Source organism: Anomaloglossus baeobatrachus, chromosome 6 (genome assembly GCF_048569485.1).
Source record: "Anomaloglossus baeobatrachus isolate aAnoBae1 chromosome 6, aAnoBae1.hap1, whole genome shotgun sequence".
Lineage (NCBI taxonomy): Eukaryota > Metazoa > Chordata > Amphibia > Anura > Aromobatidae > Anomaloglossus > Anomaloglossus baeobatrachus.
Genome location: NC_134358.1, coordinates 507,667,334 through 507,685,409, shown reverse-complemented (window position 1 = coordinate 507,685,409; position 18,076 = coordinate 507,667,334). Strand labels below are relative to the sequence as shown.

General features: G+C 49.1%; 1 protein-coding gene across 1 annotated transcript in view; it reads right to left on the bottom strand.

The window, feature by feature from the left end:
* The window catches only part of DYNC2I1 (dynein 2 intermediate chain 1), a 159,107-nt gene that overhangs the window by 53,232 nt on the left and 87,799 nt on the right, over nt 1-18,076 (bottom strand). Inside the window, exons 10-13 of the mRNA XM_075316753.1 lie at nt 16,982-17,111; nt 16,743-16,854; nt 1,678-1,766; nt 1,385-1,514 (exon numbers count right to left, since the gene is read on the bottom strand). Coding sequence (XP_075172868.1) covers nt 1,385-1,514; nt 1,678-1,766; nt 16,743-16,854; nt 16,982-17,111 — 461 coding nt within the window. The remainder of the gene's footprint in view (nt 1-1,384; nt 1,515-1,677; nt 1,767-16,742; nt 16,855-16,981; nt 17,112-18,076) is intronic.

Sequence of the window (18,076 nt, the reverse complement as noted above, 5' to 3'; positions counted from 1 at the left end):
TCGTGCTCCATCCCCCATGCTGCGCCCCCCCCATCGTGCTCCATCCCCCATGCTGCGCATTCCCCATCGTGCTCCATCCCCCATGCTGCGCACTCCCAAACGTGCTCCATCCCCCATGCTGCGCATTCCCCATCGTGCTCCATCCCCCATGCTGCGCACTCCCCATCGTGCTCCATCCCCCATGCTGCGCACCCCCCATCGTGCTCCATCCCCCATGCTGCGCACCCCCCATCGTGCTCCATCCCCCATACTGCGCACTCCCCATCATGCTCCATCCCCCATGCTGCGCACTCCCCATCGTGCTCCATCCCCCATGCTGCGCACTCCCCACCGTGCTCCACAGTCACACATCAGACAGTATACACGCACACATCTGATCGCATACACTCACACACACACACCCCACTTCTCCCTGTGCCCACCGGTGGGCGGTCCCAGCAGCTGTGCTGCACGCCGTGCTCCTCTGCCGACACTCACAGATCCGATCGCATACACTCACACACACACACACACATCAGAACACACTCACACACATCCGATCGCATACACGCACACACACACACACACACACACACACACTGACGATATCGCACATACACGCTCACACAATCACAACATCCGGAGATACCACATGCTTCCGGCCATGTGATCCTCCGGCAGGTCCTGGAAGGTCACTGCACAGTATCGCCGCCGAGAAGCAAGCGATATCACGGGATGTTGTGAGTATGTGGATGCGATCTGATGTGTGTGAGAGGTGTGCGTGAGAGTGAGTGTGATCTGATGTGTGTGTGTGTGTGTGTCTGTTCTTATATGTGTGCGTCTGTTCCGCCACTGCAGGACCTTGATGCGCTCACCTGGGAGCTGGTGTACGCTGGTAACCATGCTACAATATTACATGGTTACCAGCGTACCCCGCCCCGTTCGCACGGGAGCCCACACCAGCGTACGCCGGCGTGGGCTCCCGGGGGTACAGCACTCACCTGGGAGTCGGTTCGGGGAATGCGTGCGGGGGGCGGGGCCAGAGCAAGCGTGCAATGCGTGAGGGGGGGGCGGGGCGTGGCCGAGTTGCCAATGCGTGCAGGGGGCCGGGGCGAGAGGCCAATCCAAGCGAGGGGGCGGATCCGAGGCGAGCGGCCATTCCGTGCGGGGGGGGGACGGGGCCATGGCGAGCCCAACGGCCAATCCGCTGTTTATCACCGTAAGGACACAATTTTGGAGCAAGACAGACAGACAGAATAATGCAATTATATATATAGATTCTAGGATAGTAAAGGCTGCAGCTCATAAGGGAAACAGCTGGGAACAGGATCTCTTTAACAACAATTGCTTTAATACATGAACAGCTGTAACAACAGGGAATGTTAATTGATATATTTTTTTTTACCTTGAAGAAAAGGTAGGTTGGTGTTTAAATGGAAGCAGCTCTCGCTGATGGAAAGGCAGGGGTCTTTAGACTGAACCTTGTAATTAGATTGCATTTCAGCACGATCCTCTTCTAGCAGAACGGTGACGACCTATACACAGAGACACATTAATCTCAAAATAGAAAAAAAAAGGGATCAAACATTCAATTACAAAAATCATAGGTTTGTAAAGTTACAAAACTAAGAGAAAAAAAAAGCAGCAAGAAGCATACTGAACATGCTTAGAATATCTGGAATATCTGAGCAGACCAACCTGACAGGCCGAGCGAAGGAACGCAGTCAGACGCTGGGAGTCCACCTTGGTTACAGCCCCGATATTTAGCGCAGCATCATTCCTGTGACCTGCAAGTAGAAAACAAAATTGTAAAACATAACCTGCTCTCCTCCCTAAACAACCAGCAGTTAAAGAGCTATCATTATTTTTTTTTGTTAAACAACAGGTAGTAACCAACATGTGTAGTCCGGATCCTGAGACCTTCACCGATTGCTCAAAAAGCCGCTCTGCAATGTGCTGCTCAGCAGGGAAAAGCATTGAAGGTCTGCATGAGGGTCTGAGAACGGAGTACAGGCTCCATAGAAAGTCTACAGAGTGGAGTATGGGCTCATACATGGCAGCTCTCTATGTATACGATCAGGCAGATGATCAATGCTAACCCGGATCCATGCTGAGTACTACCTGATAGGTACTCAAAGTGTGCACAGTACTATAAGGCCTAGCATACACGGCGAGTAATACGGAGCGAGTGGAATGCGATTAAAAAAAAAAAAAAACACATTCCACTTGGACTAGTATTACTCTATGGGGCCGCTCCCATGAGCAATTGTTTTCTCAGCCCTAATCGGAGCGAGAAAACAGTCGCAGAATGCTGCAGGTGATATGCGATCTTGTTTCACTCGCACCCATTCAAGTCTATGGGGGGCGAGAGAAACATCGCACTACACTCGCATTACACCGGTGTAATGCGAGTGCAGTATGATAATCGCATCAGCCGGCAACGGAGGAGAGAGGGAGATAAATTCCAATGTCTCCTCAGCACCGGCCCGCCCCTCCGCAGCTGTGGTCTGATCGCACGATCAGTCCACAGTCGCATGACACTCGTCTCCCGCTGTGCTGCGAGCGTGAGCCGAGTGTCATGCAAGCACTCGCAATAATAGGAAACTGCACAAAACTCAATCTGGCTGTCAGCACCTTTCTAGGTACAAACACATACATGGACAAGTTTGTTGAAAGAGACAAAAAGAGAATTTTGTTACTTACCGTAAATTCTTTTTCTTATAGTTCCGTATTGGGAGACCCAGACCATGGGTGTATAGCTTCTGCCTCCGGAGGACACACAAAGTACTACACTTAAAAGTGTAGCTCCTCCCTCTGAGCTTATACACCCCCTGGTAGCCAGTCCTAGCCAGTTTAGTGCAAAAGCTGAAGGAGAATAGCCACCCACAAGTAGAACCGAGTAAAAACCGGAACAACCGGAGACTCTGTCCACGACAACAGCCGGTGATAACACGCGGAACAAGAAAATTGCCAACAGGCAACAGGGAGGGTGCTGGGTCTCCCAATACGGAACTATAAGAAAAAGAATTTACGGTAAGTAACAAAATTTTCTTTTTCTTTATCGTTCCTTTGGGAGACCCAGACCATGGGACGTTCCAAAGCTGTCCCTGGGTGGGAATAAACAGAAAAAACTAAGAAGTAGGCGGAGCCTAACTTCACAAGTGGGCGACAGCCGCCTGAAGGATGCGTCTGCCCAAGCTCGCATCTGCTGAAGCATGAGCATGCACTTGGTAGGGCTTCGAAAAGGTATGCAGGCTAGTCCAAGTGGCAGCCTGACAGACTTGCTGAGCCGTAGCCTGGTGCCTAAAAGCCCAAGAGGCACCGACAGCTCTGGTCGAGTGTGCTTTGATCCCCGGCGGGGGAGGCACCTGAGTACTCTGGTAGGCGTCCGAAATGGTCGATCTAATCCAACGGGCCAAGGTCGGCTTAGAAGCAGAGAGACCCTTGCACCGCCCTGTGGTTAGCACAAAAAGAGAGGTGCACCGCCTAAGCGCAGCGGTGCGATCCACATAAATCCGGAGAGCACGCACCAGATCTAGAGTATGCAGCGCTTTCTCAAAGCGATGAACAGGGGCCGGACAGAAGGAAGGCAAGGAAATATCCTGGTTAAGGTGGAAGGGAGAGACCACCTTAGGAAGAAAGTCCGGGGTCGGACGGAGAACCACCTTGTCTTGATGAAAAACTAAAAAAGGTGACTCCGAGGAGAGCGCAGCCAAATCAGAGACTCTCTTGAGAGAAGTTATGGCAACTAGAAAGGCCACCTTTTGAGAAAGACGATACAAAGAAACCTCCCTAAGAGGCTCAAAGGGGGGTTTCTGCAATACCGTGAGGACCAAGTTAAGGTCCCAGGGATCCAAGGGCCGCCAATAAGGCGGAATGATGTGAGACGCATCTTGCATGAAGGTGCGGATTTGAGCCAGCCGGGCGATACGCCGCTGGACCAGCACTGATAGAGCTGAGACTTGTCCCTTGAGAGAGCTGAGGGACAGTCCTAGCTGCAGACCGGACTGTAGAAAAGACAGAAGGGTCGGCAAAGAGAATGGCCAAGGAGAATGGCCGGAAGAGCGACACCAGGACAGGAAAAGTCCTGTGATAGATCTTGACGGAGGAAGACTTACGGGCCCGGGTCATAATGGAGATGACTTCAGGAGGAATACCAGAAGCCGTCAAAATCCAGGACTCAAGAGCCAATCCGTCAATTTGAGTGCCGCAGAATTCGGGCGGAAAAACGGACCTTGCGAGAGCAGGTCTGGACGGTCCGGAAGATGCCACGGCATCTCCACGGACAGTTGGAGCAGGTCCGGATACCAAGCTCGCCTGGGCCAGTCCGTGCAATGAGGATGACTCGACGGCCCTCCATTCTGATCTTGCGCAGGACTCTGGGCAAGAGAACTAGAGGGGGAAACACGTAGGACAGACGAAACTGGGACCAGTCTTGAACCAGAGCGTCCGCGGCGAAGGCCTGAGGATCGTGGAGCGAGCCACGTAAACCGGAACCTTGTTGTTGTGACGGGATGCCATTAGGTCCACGTCCGGAATGCCCCATTTGCGGCAGATTGACTGAAACACTGCCGGGTGCAGGGACCACTCGCCACCGTCCACGGATTGACGGCTGAGATAATCTGCCTCCCAGTTTTCTACGCCAGGGATGTGGACTGCGGATATGGTGGACTTGGAGTCCTCCGCCCATTGAAGAATGCGTTGAACCTCCAACATTGCCAGGCGGCTGCGTGTCCCGCCTTGGTGATTGATGTAGGCAACCGCTGTCGCGTTGTCTGACTGGACTCGAATGTGCCTGCCCGCCAACAGGTGGTGAAAGGCTAGGAGAGCTAGAAGCACAGCTCTGGTTTCCAGCACATTGATTGAAAGGGCTGAGTCGGACGGAGTCCAAGTGCCCTGAGCTCTGTGGTGGACATGTACCGCTCTCCAGCCGGATAGGCTGGCATCCGTGGTGAGAATCACCCAGGACGGAGCCAGGAAGGAGCGCCCTTGGGACAGGGAGAGGGGTCGAAGCCACCACTGAAGAGAGCTCCTGGTCCGTGGCGACAGAGCCACTAACCTGTGTAAGGAGGAAGGCCGCTTGTCCCAACAGCGGAGAATGTCCAGCTGCAGGGGGCGCAGATGGAACTGGGCAAAGGGAACAGCCTCCATGGACGCCACCATTTGACCCAGCACCTGCATCAGGCGCCTGAGGGTATAACGGCGGGGCCTCAGGAGAGAGCGCACCGCCAACTGGAGTGACAGCTGTTTGTTTAAGGGCAACTTCACAAGTGCCGGCAAAGTCTCGAACTGCATCCCTAGGTACGTGAGACTCTGGGTCGGAGTCAGAGTGGATTTGAGAAGATTGACAATCCACCCGAATTGGGCTAGGGTGGCGAGAGTGAGCGAAAGACTCCGCTGACAGTCTGCGCTGGATGGACCCTTGACCAGAAGGTCGTCCAGGTAAGGGAGCACTGCCAACCCCTGGAGGTGCAGGACCGCAATCACTGCCGCCATGACCTTGGTGAATACCCGAGGGGCCGTGGCTAACCCGAAGGGGAGAGCCACGAATTGGAAATGATCCTCTCCTATCGCAAAACGTAACCAACGCTGATGTGACACTGCGATTGGCACATGTAGATAGGCATCTCTGATGTCGATGGACGCCAGGAACTCCCCTTGGGTCATAGAGGCAATGACTGATCGCAGGGACTCCATGCGAAAATGCCGCACCCGAACATGCTTGTTGAGATCCAGGATGGGCTGGAAGATACCGTCCTTTTTTGGAACTAGGAAGAGATTTGAGTAAAAACCTCTGAACCGTTCCTGAGCGGGAACTGGGACAATCACTCCGTTTGCCTGCAAGGAGGCCACGGCCTGCGAGAAGGCGGCGGCATTGGAGCAGGGGGGAGTTGAGAGAAAAAATCTGTTTGGAGGGCTGGAAGAGAATTCTATCCTGTAGCCGTGAGATATGATGTCTCTCACCCCCTGATCGGAGACTTGCTTTAACCAAGCGTCGCCAAAGTGGGAGAGCCTGCCATCGACTAAGGACGTGGTTGGAGCGGGCCGAGAGTCATGAGGAAGCTGCCTTAGTGGCAGAACCTCCTGCGGTCTTCTGCGGATGCGCTTTTGGGCGCCAGTTGGATTTCTGATCCTTGGCTGAGTTAGCGGACGAGGCGGAAGGCTTAGAGGATGACCAGTTGGAGGAACGAAAGGAACGAAACCTCGATTGATTCCTACCCTGGGCGGGTTTCCTGGTCTTGGTTTGTGGCATGGAAGTACTCTTCCCGCCAGTAGCTTCTTTAATGATTTCATCCAGCTGTTCACCAAACAGCCGTGAACCAGCAAAAGGGAGCCCAGCAAGAAACTTCTTGGAAGAAGCATCTGACTTCCACTCTCGAAGCCACAAAATCCTGCGGCTAACAAGAGAATTAGCTGAAGCCACCGCAGTGCGGTGAGCAGCCTCTAGCATGGCAGACATGGCATAAGATGAAAAAGCTGAAGCTTGAGAAGTTAAGGCAACCATCTCAGGCATAGATTCCTTGGTGAGGGAATCCATCTCCTCTAGAGAAGCAGAGATGGCTTTGAGAGCCCACACTGCTGCAAAAGTCGGGGAAAACGCGGCCCCCGCAGCTTCATACACAGATTTGGCCAGAAGGTCAATCTGACGGTCAGTGGAATCCTTAAGTGAGGTGCCGTCAGCCACCGACACAACGGTCCGGGCTAATAGCCTAGACACCGGAGGGTCTACCTTTGGGGAGTGAGCCCACTCCTTGACCACCTTAGGTGGAAATGGAAACCGGTCATCAGAACCACGCTTTGGAAAGCGTTTGTCAGGGCAGGCCCTGGGTTTGGTCACAGCGGTCTGAAAACTGGAGTGGTTAAAGAACACACTCTTCACTCTCTTAGGCGAAGTAAACTGATGTTTTTCTGCCAAAAGAGTTGCTCCTCTGACACTGGCGGATTGAGATCCAGCACAGAATTAATAGAAGCAATCAAATCACTAAGATCTGAGTCACCCTCAGAGAAATCGATGGGATACATAGCCTCCGAACCCCCAGTGAGGGCATCCTCCTCATCTTGAGAGTCAGCTCTTGAGACAGAGCCGTGGGATGGGGAGGGGGAGGAAGCCCTGCGCCTTCTCTTAGAAAGACGGGGTCTGGGATTAGATGATGAATCCTCCGTGAGCTCTGATGGACGGAGGTCAGAGGATAGGAGTCCTCTGTCAAGAGTATTAGAGGCACCCTGTGAGGGGGGCTGATGCATATTCATCAAAGTCCTGGACAAAAGTCCCATGGACTCAGCAAATGACTGGGATATGGACCTAGAAAAGGACTCTACCCAGGCCGGGGGTTCAGTCACAGGTGCAGCAGCAGCAGCCTGAGAGACCACTGGGGGTGAGACTCCAGGCTGTGGCATCGCCAAGTTAGAGCAACCATCACAGTGTGGATAAATGCTCGGCTCAGGCAGCAGGAGCTTACATGCAGTGCATGCAGAATAAAGCTTTGGAGCCTTGCTCCTTGTGTGAGACATGCTGCTGGAGTGGGGGCTTTGCAGAGAATGAACCCCAGGGAGAATATACAGAGGTCCACAACCGGAGACCGGCTGTGGCTTACCAGACCGCTGAGCGCGGTGTTGTGTGCCCTCCAGATCCCGAAGCCCGGTCCCCCAGTGCGCAGCACCTCAGCAGAGATGCAGAATGCAGGATGTCCCAGAGCAGAGTGAACTCTGCCTGAGAAATGGACTAGGGGTGTTCCTATAAAAGAGCGGGAACTGGAGGGCTATAGAGACCTGCAGGGAAGGAGGGACGCCCCAGCAGTGGGGAGTGTCCCTTCCCTGTGTAGAACTGTGTAGAATGGCCGCCGGGAGGAGTCGAACCTGTCCCTCTGCATGAGTGACATGCCAGGGCAGGAAAACAAAACTAGGCCTCCGGCGAAGCCGGGGCCTAAATTTAATCGGAGAGGCCGACAAGCAGGCACCATCGGCGCGGTTTTCTGGCAAAAGCTGGAGAACCCGCCGGAAAAGTTAAAAACAATCACATACAGCATACTCTCCCCATACAATAAAGAACCGGGACCCCCAACATAAACGTCTCAGGTACTTAGCTGCTGAGACGCAGGGCCATGTCCCTGGGGATGAGTGCTCCGGTCCAATAGAATCTTCAAGGGGCTCTGGATGGAGACCGGACTCCTGCCAGGCATGGAGACCGTGCTGGCTCCCACTTCAAGCCAGAGCCCAGAAGGGATGGTGAAGGAGCGCGGCATGTAAGGCTTCAGCCTTGTAAATCAACCTTAACAACACCGCCGACACAGTGGGGTGAGAAGGGACATGCCGGGAGTCCAGACATGGACCCGCTTTTCTTCAAACGCTTTCCAAAAGTCAAACAAATCAGATGAGAATGCATGTGTGGATGTATGACCTCCTGAACACAAAGCGATAAACTGGCTAGGACTGGCTACCAGGGGGTGTATAAGCTCAAAGGGAGGAGCTACACTTTTAAGTGTAGTATTTTGTGTGTCCTCCGGAGGCAGAAGCTAAACACCCATGGTCTGGGTCTCCCAAAGGAACGATAAAGAAAAGTAATTTTCAATTTTTACTAGGTGTAATAATATTAATATTAGCAAATGCATGCAATTAGAAATGTAGTATAGATCTCCTGATTAGCTATGTCTCTTAAATCATGTGCAGGGCATTGCAGCTTGGGTGTCTATGGCAACAACCACTCATATCGTGACAATAAGCTAAATAGTTGCTCGCGGTCATAACCATGGATACCTAAGCTGTAATATTTATATATATATATAACACACACACATATACATACACATATATACACACACACACATTTAGTCTTAAAGTAACTCTTTGTTCCGAACTAGGCAGTTTCAAGAAAAGGGTATCAACCATTTTGTCCATGTGTGTAGCTAGGAGCCCCACCATCCTCTAGAAGTCCCTGATCTCCCTGAAAAGGTGGTTGTGCACTTTAAGTAAGTAACTGCCATTTTATTTCAAATCTGTTTTATTGATGAAACTGTTGTCAACATACAAACATATCATTTGTGCAATTACAATACATAAGCATCATTTTCTCAATGCCGGGATAACATCCAGAAATTGTTACATTACTAAATTTCTTGGAATTCTTCAAATTATCTTTGTGCTATTACCATACAACCACTTGTAAATTATAGGTCAGAATTTTACTTCTTTTGACTTCCCGTATCCTAATATACTCATTCTCCTTGTGTGTCTATTGTCTTATGAATTATTGATAAATCTTTTCATATAAAAAATGAAACTAGAAAAATGCAGATTAATGTTCAGAAAAGAAAGAAAGAAGAGGAAAGATATAAGCATAAAGAAGAGGAAATTAGAGAAAAGGGGGGAGGGGGGGGAAGCAAGAAAAGAAAAGAAAAAAGGGGGGGGAAGGAATGAGACTCCCCACCGTTTCTCAGCTCAAAAAGCTCGCCAAACTCTCCACAAACTCTGGGGACTCCATGAACATAATCCATGGTCTCCAAACTGTAGTAAATTTTTCTGTGTTCCCATTTAGTTCTGCTGTCAGCTCCTCCATTCTCTGGAGGTTTGTCATCTCCTCCAACCAATCCAGCACCGTAGGGCATCTAGTCTGTTTCCAAAATCGTGGGATAATCATACGGGCAGCCGCCAGGCAAAATCGCAACATGTCCCTTTTTTGTGTTTTAATAGCTCCTGGGAGCATAGAAAGAAGGGCAACCTGGGGGGATTTTTCTATTTCACCTCCGCTCATCTTTTTGTACAGGTAGAACACTGAGTCCCAAAAGGGTTGCAGCTTAGTACAGCTCCACCATATGTGTAGCATTGTACCTGTGTCTGTGCCACACCTCCAGCACACATCAGACACAGAGGGAAATATAGCATGTAATTTAGTCGGGTAATGGTACCACCTTGTGAGAATTTTATAACTTTTCTCTTGAGCGGCGCACGCCAAGGAAAGCTTGTGGGTCCACAGGTACGCTCTGCTCCAATCGTCCTCTGCAATATCCTCTCCCAGTTCCTCTCCCCACCTACAGACAAAGTGAGGTTTATCCACCCTATTTCTCTGGTTCAGCATTTTATAGATGAGTGAGATGCCATGTCCAGGTGATGACCCCTGTAAAAATATTTTCTCAAAAGGAGTAGGGGGTGTCCTCATCCTTCTCTCCCTGTCCTGGTACGAGAGGAAAGATTTCAACTGCATATATTCCATCCAGGAAATCTCTCTCCCTGTGGCCTGCATGGAAGTATAAGTTGGTAGGGTGTGTCCCTGGAGCACGTGACAAAAACGGGTATCATCCGCCCGAGTAAATCCCCCGAATCTATGGGAGTGGAGTCCTGGGGGGAACTTCTTATTACCGAATACGGGGGTAAGTGGGCCCTGCTCCTGAGAGAGAGATCCCTTTTTTATCTCTCCATCCCACATCCCCATCGCTGTCCGCGTGAACTCCATTCCTTTCCCTATCTGGATCCTACTTTCTTTCTCTAACCATGGAAGTAAATGTAAGGGAGTTCCCAGTACATCCTGTTCAATCACCACCCATTGTTTCGAATTACCATGAAAATGCCAGTCCAGTAATCTCGTTAGGATAGCTGCCTTGTAATATAACTGAAAATTTGGGAGCCCCGCCCCCCCGTCACTTTTGTGTCTGGTCAGAGTTTTAATTCCTGTTCGGGGTCTCCTGTTCCCCCAGACAAACCCAGACAAGGCTGTCCGGATCTTGGAGAAGTAACTTAGCGGTAGCTGTATGGGTATTGTCTGAAACAGGAACAGGAACCTCGGTAACACATCCATTTTTATCGCGTTTATACGCCCAAACCACGTCAATCTCTTTTTGTCATATTTCTTTAAGTCCCTGATTGTCCTTTCTAATAAGGGGAAAAAATTGTGATGTACAATTTTTGCTGGATCCCTAGGTACCATAACTCCCAGATATTTTAAAACTGACGGTTGCCACTTAAAAGGGAAGTTTTGTGATACTCTCGCAAGGTCTTCTGCCGATAAAGTCACGTTCATGGCCTCTGATTTGGAAAAATTTACTTTGAAGTTGCTTAAGTTGCCAAACTGTTCGAACTCCTTAAGCAAGGACGGGAAGGATATGTGTGGTTGGGAAATGAACATGAGAAGGTCATCCGCGAATAGAGCCAGCTTACGGCTCTCCCCCCCCGCCTCTATCCCGTGGATGCTTGTGTTGTTTCTCAGGGCGACCGCAAGGTGCTCCATGACTATGACGTATAAGAGGGGCGACAGTGGACATCCCTGTCTCGTTCCATTGTGGACCAGAAAGGATGATGATAGAAACCCATTTGTCCTGACTTTTGCTGAGGGTCTCGTATACAGGGACGCAATTCTACCCAAAAATTTCTGACCCAAACCCACCTGTCTCAAGGCTGCCATCATAAAGCTCCAACTGACCCGGTCGAAGGCCTTCTCCGCGTCCACTGAAAGTAAACACATGGGGAGAGACTGAGCCCTCGACCGAGCCATCAGGAGGAACAATTTGTTGGTGTTGTCCCGTGCCTCCCGGCCTTTTACAAATCCCACCTGGTCTGTATGTATTATCCCAGGCAGGGACAGGGCAAGTCTGTTGGCAAGTGCTTTAGAGAAAAATTTCAAATCTAAATTAATCAGTGAGATGGGTCTGTAATTTGTAACCAGCAAGTGGTCCTTTCCCGGTTTGGGGATAACACATATGTGTGCTTCAAGAGACTGTGCTACCCACTGGGAGTTTTCAGATATGGAGTTAAATACTTTGGTCATGAACGGGGATAACTGAGTCTGAAAAATTTTATAGAACTTGGGGGTAAACCCGTCCGGACCTGGGCTTTTGCCTGAAGGAGAATCCCTGATAATAGATGCCACTTCTGTCTCTGTAAAGTCTGCTTCTAGGTTTTCAACCTCAGTATTGGGTATAGTCGGCAGGGCTGTTTTAAGTATGTAATCATTTATTTTAGTCTCCAAAGCTTCTTGTGGCATATCCCCAAATTTGCCCCTTATGTTGTAAAGGTCACTATAATATTTTTGAAACTGCTCCGCTATGTGGATTGGGTTCTGAGTCAAAAGGCCGTCCGATTTTTTGATCGTAGGGATGTGACTGGGGTCCCCCCTCGGATGTAATAACCTAGCTAGTGGTCTGCCACATTTGTCCGCATATTCATACATAAATCTTTTTAGTCTATTCCTGTGGCGCTCGTATTGTCGGTCCAGAATGGATTTAAGTTCCTCTCTGTTTTTAACTAGCTCTGTCAGTGTCACCGGGGATAATGTCTGCTTATGGATCTTCTCTAGGTCTGAAATATTCTGAAGTAGAGACAGAATGGTTTGGGCTCTCTCCCTCTTAATCCTAGCCCCATGTTTGATCAGAATCCCTCTCAACACACACTTTAGTGTCTCCCATTGAACAGGTAGGGTAGTAGTGTCTCCTGAGTGTATCTCCAAGAATTCATCTATTGTGTTCTGCAGGTCTTTCAAGCATCCCTGGTCCCTCAGCAGACTATCATTCAACCGCCAAGACCACGGCCTCCCAGGCCCATCCGGCATAGTGAGGCTCAAAAATATGGGGGCATGATCTGACCAAGAGATACTGCCTATAGAGGCCTGTATCTGCCATGTCAGGGCCTTCTGACTTACAAGGAATAGGTCTATGCGGCTGTATGAAGAGTGAGCCGGGGAAAAATATGTGTAGTCACGGTCTACTGGGTGTAGTGTTCTCCATGCATCCACTAATCTGAGTTCCTGTATACAACGTTTAACCTTCGTTAGTTTCCTTATTGAGAGAAAGTTATGTCCCGACGTTGTGTCTACCTTAGGGTCCAAAGTGAAGTTTAAATCACCGCCCACGATCACGGTCCCTTCTGCGAATTCATCCAGTGATGACAGGAGAGAGGAGCAGGTCGTCGCCGGATCTCTATTCGGTAGATACCAATTGACAATGGTAAAGATGGATGAGTTAACATTAATTTTCAGGAATATAAATCTTCCCTCCGTGTCCACCCGTGTATCTAGAACTGTGTGCACTAGGGACTTATGGATGCCTATGGACACTCCCTTGGATTTTGACTCTGGGTTGGAACTGTGGACCCAGTTAGTGTAATATCTGTCTCTAAAGATGGGGAGGTGGCCCGTTTTAAAATGTGTTTCTTGGATCAATAGTATATGGACTCTTTTTTTGTGCATGTCAAAAAATATCTGGGAGCGTTTTTGCGGGACATTAAGTCCCCTCACATTTAGTGAACCCCAATTAATCTGCGTCATTTCAATGCGGAGGAACGGTGGGGACTCTAGGGATAGGTTCGGGGATTAGGGAGAGAGAGAGAGAGATGTGCAGGCAAGTAGGATAGGAAGAGCAGGGAAAAAGAAGAGGAAATAAAAGAGAAGAGGTAAGAAGGTCGAGAATACAAAAGAAACTACCAACAAAGCAGTAGAAACCAAAGGCAAGGAGGTCAGAGTGCCTCCCGCCTGCAAGGTTACAGCAAGACCCTAACGTCGGGTCTAAAAAGACTAAAAGTAACTGTATAGGTATAAGAGAATACCAAACTGTCTAACCTAGGGATGGTGAGACTACGCCACTCCTTTATGGCGTGTTATCCCAATCAGGGAGGGAACTTTCTACAAAGGAGCCCCCTGCCCCGGACTAACAATAAGCAATTATTCAACTTAGTTTGTCAGCCAGAGCCCTATATAATGTGAGGACACAAGGTCTAGAGAGAATATTGTGCTATACACCGTCAGGGGGTGCCCCCCCGCCCCCTCTTCCAGGAAGGCGGGAGGGAACCCCCCCCCCCTCATAATCAGAAAGACTTAATCCCCCTGGCAAAAAAATTATAGCAAAACTGGGAGGTACATTCTATTGAGAAACAACCCAATGAATTTTTGTTTATGAACCAATAACTCCTTAAACATCAGACTGGTCTTCCTCTTCGAGGGCCACGCATCCGATCACCATCTGGGGCAGCACCCCAAACCCCCATTGGAAACACCGGCCATTCCTCTATAGGCACCAATGGAATGTCCAGGGCTGCAGCAAACGATGGCATATCAGTCGGGTTCCTAAGAACATACATTCTTCCCGCATGTCGGACCTGCAGGCGGAAGGGAAATCCCCAGCTGTATTGAAACTCATACGAACGGAGCATGTCCAGGAGAGGTTTCAGTGCTCTCCTTCTTTGTAAAGTGAAACGGGATAAGTCCTGCAGAATCTGGACTTGGCTCCCCTCGTATGCTGGTGAAACTCCACTGCGCAGCTTAAACAGGATGGCCTCTTTAAGGACATAACGGTGGACCCTGCAAATCACATCTCGTGGTCTGTCATTCTGTGTAGGTCTAGGGCCAAGCGCTCTATGCACTCTGTCTAGCTCCAGGGGTTGGCTTGATGGTTCACCCAGGATCTCATTAAACATCACTTGGAGGGCTCTCTGGAGATCCTTAGGTTCAACAGACTCTGGTAAACCCCGGACCCTTAAATTGTTTCTCCGGCCCCTGTTTTCAGCATCGTCCATTGCTTCCACCATATATTGTATTTGGCAGGAGTGTTGATCCAAAATGGCCCCTTGTGCCTGAGTGGTGTCTTCTATATTCTGTATTTTAGCTGCCTGTATTTGGTTCTGAGTGTCCACTCTTTCCACCTCCCCCCTCAGGGCTGACAGCTCTGTGCGGTATGCCTGTTCCAGCCTTGCTATATATGTCTCCATATCTTCTCTGGTGGGCATAGAAGAGATGTGTGCCCGGATTTCATTAAGTTCTGTTAGCACTCCTGGTTCATGTGATCTTATTGTACTTGTGGCAGGCTCTAACTCTGCTTGCATTTCCATATCATACACACTTTGACTCAGGCTGTGTCTCACTGAAGATAGGAGATTTCCACTAGCAGGGCCCTGTTCCCCATTTGCAGCATTAACAGCCTCTGCTTGAGATTTATTATTGTCCTCCTTCTGTGACAGGGGTAAGGGCACCTCTCCCCCCTCCTGAGGCCTCCCCACTGCAGGTCTGCAATCAGCAATGGTGGGGGTTGTACCCATGCTCCCTGCTCCAGGGCTCCCCTGTACCTGGACACGCTGGCTGTCTGGGGTTATCAGCTGCCTCTCCTCCACTGCCCGGGTGCTTTCCTCCCTCTGTCTCTGCTGCTGCTGGGGCTTCCCCTGCCTCTCCATCTTGGGAGATGTCTGCAGTGCTGTCCTCTGCTTCGGCCCGGTAAGGAAGCCTCTAATTCCCTTCTCCTCTGTCCGTGACGCTCCTCTGCTGGGCCCCTGGGAGCTCTCCCTTCTCCTGCGCTGCATATCCTTTTCTTCCAGGCTCTTGGGCTGGTTTAATTGTCAGTAGTGTAGTCCGGTGGCAGGAGCTGAGACAAACACGTCCTCACTCCTCCATAGCCAGGACACGCCCCCCGTAACTGCCATTTTAGATACCTTCTGACATGTAATAGCAAAATAGCAATGTGTTAAAAGTCTTGGATCTGTGGGGGGTCCATGTATTTAGATCTACCACAAGTTACTAACATGAAGAGAGATGATCAAGATTGCTGTGCATCTTTAGGTGTAATTCCTTTTTTCCAGATCTTGTATTTAGTTATGTACAACGACGTCTCATGCTTTTCACAAGTAGAGTTATTGTCTGCGGAGACATGGCATCTCACTCTTCTTGTAGGGCGGCTGTCAGGTCATTGAGGTTCAGGCGTACAGAGTTATGGCCTCTATACAGTGACTCAGCTTATCACATTGGTTTTCTATGGGATTCAGGTCTGGAGAAAGTGCAGCTGTTCCACCTGAGGTACTGGAGTGTCCAGTAGCTGTTCCCTAATGAAGCAACCTCGATGAGTTGGAGCATTGTTGGCCATTAAGGCGATATTAGGCCTGTTTTGTTCAAACAGAGTGACAATGACTGGATTAATGATGTTATTCCAGTAGTAGGGGCTGTCATTGTACCATTCACAAAGTGTAGGGCAGTTCTGTATTGAGTAGACACACTGCCCACAGCACCACCACCAAAGCTTCATCTGGTGACAACATTGGCTGAAGCATAGCGTTCTACTTGACAACTCCAACATCGTTGGCGGCCATCATTTCTGCTCAGCGTAAATCAACTTTAATCAGTGAACAGCACTCAGGCCCACTGGCCCCTCATCCAGCGTAGATAACGCCTGTGTCTGGTGTTGCGGTCAGGTACCCTTGCAGGTCGTCCAGCACGCAGACCACACTGATTTAAATGGTTTTGATTAGTCTAACGTGACACTTGGGTGCCTCTCACCTCCCTTAAATGTGCCTGAAGTTGTGTGGCAATCATCATCCGGTTCTGAAGGGCATTGTTCACAATAAAGAGGTCATAAGTGTGGGATGTGGCCAAAGGATGTTCACTTCTATTTCTTTCTGTGACTCTTCTAGTCTCTCTGTATCTCACAACCTGCTGATGACACTCTAAGCTCAGTGGCCACTTCTGTTTGAGAACAACCTGCTTGAAGCCTCGCAATAGTGAAGCACTGCTGATCAATTCTTAGGTGTCGTCTTGGTCTCGTGATGTCAAATGTGACCAGCATGAGAAGGACTGTTTAATACCAATTCTAATTGAACCCCGAAATTTATTGGGTGATCAAAACACATGTGAATTTTGCCATTAAGCTCCTTCGTACAGAAGAGCAAGTTGTGTAAAAAGCACCAGAACATTGAACAGTTGGACATGTGCAAGGATAAGGTCACATTAAGTTCAGCCAAATATCCCTAACTTTTTGTGAGATATATATATATTATATATATTATATATATAAAGTTTACGTTACCTCCACACACGACAGCGCCCTCTCCTGGATGCTGAGTCCACTTTTCTTCAAGATCTATTTCTTCAGTCTGAATTTCGCGATCTACAGCATCTTCATTGCACTGAACGTAAGCCTAAAATAATGAGGTAAGTGGATGCGGGTTTTCATTATAAGTTTCATTTCCTTGAGTTTACGGCAAACATACATCGAAAGTGTGCCACTAACCGTCAATATTATATTTACTTGCTATTACTAAATACCTGCTTTGTATTGGTCTTTCCGAAATTTCGGATGTACATTTCATACTCTTTCACAGGAGGCAGGTCCAATAAAGAGAAAGTGGAGGAAAAATCTAGATCGATGAGCCGAAGGATTTCTAAGCTGCGTAATCTTAAGTTAAATAATAATATAAAAATAATATTAAAAAGGTACAGCTAGAGACAATATAAAACCAAAATAAAACAGACTTTATAAGCATTGCTGAGGAATCCGACAACCAAGGTCCAAACAATATGGCTACCTTTTCTGTTACCTTTGTAAATACATGCACTGCACTGAAACAGTACAGTACCTCTTTGTATGGACTCTGCCAACACAGTATGACTGTTCAAACCAAGCATAGGCACTTATGCATCATGGCGGGGCCAAACATTTACATGCACCCTCACAGCTGCTTGCTTTCCCTTTATTTCCACCCTCCCTCTTCTTTGATTGACATCTCTGGCCACAGAGCCGGAGATAGGAAGGAGATAGATGGAAAACAAGGAAGCGGGAAGTTGCAAGCTAAATGATTGGCCGCGCCCTGATGTGCCGAGTGCCTGTGCTTGGTTTGAACAGTCATTCTGAGCTGACAGAGTCCTTGAAAAATGGTTATGCACTACTTTTTTTTTTTATTTATGGCTTATCCTCCACCAATAGATGATACGTGAACATTCGGCATAAAACACCCCTACCGATCAAATGTTTTTGCTGCTGGCAAAAGAAAAGGATCAGTAGCCGGCAAGTGGTAATATTTTTGTTTTCCTTTGAATTGTACCCATACTTTAAAGGGATGTTTTAAGGTTTGAAAGTTATGCCCCAGCCAAGAGCCTTGGCTGAATGCAATAGTGGTCTATCATGCACTGCCTCTCCATTCATGCTAATGGAAGCGCAGACTATTGCTAAGTGCTGTGCTTAGCTGATCATTGTCACTGCCATTAGTATGAATGGACAGGCAGTGTGCATGATCTACCTCCACTCTATACAGCTGGGACTCTTCAGAGCTCCAGTTCACATTATTGCTGCAGACCACAGCGGTCAAGCCAACAGTTATCAGAAAGTCATTCGCCTGCACCCCGCTGATGAAGCTTTGGCGA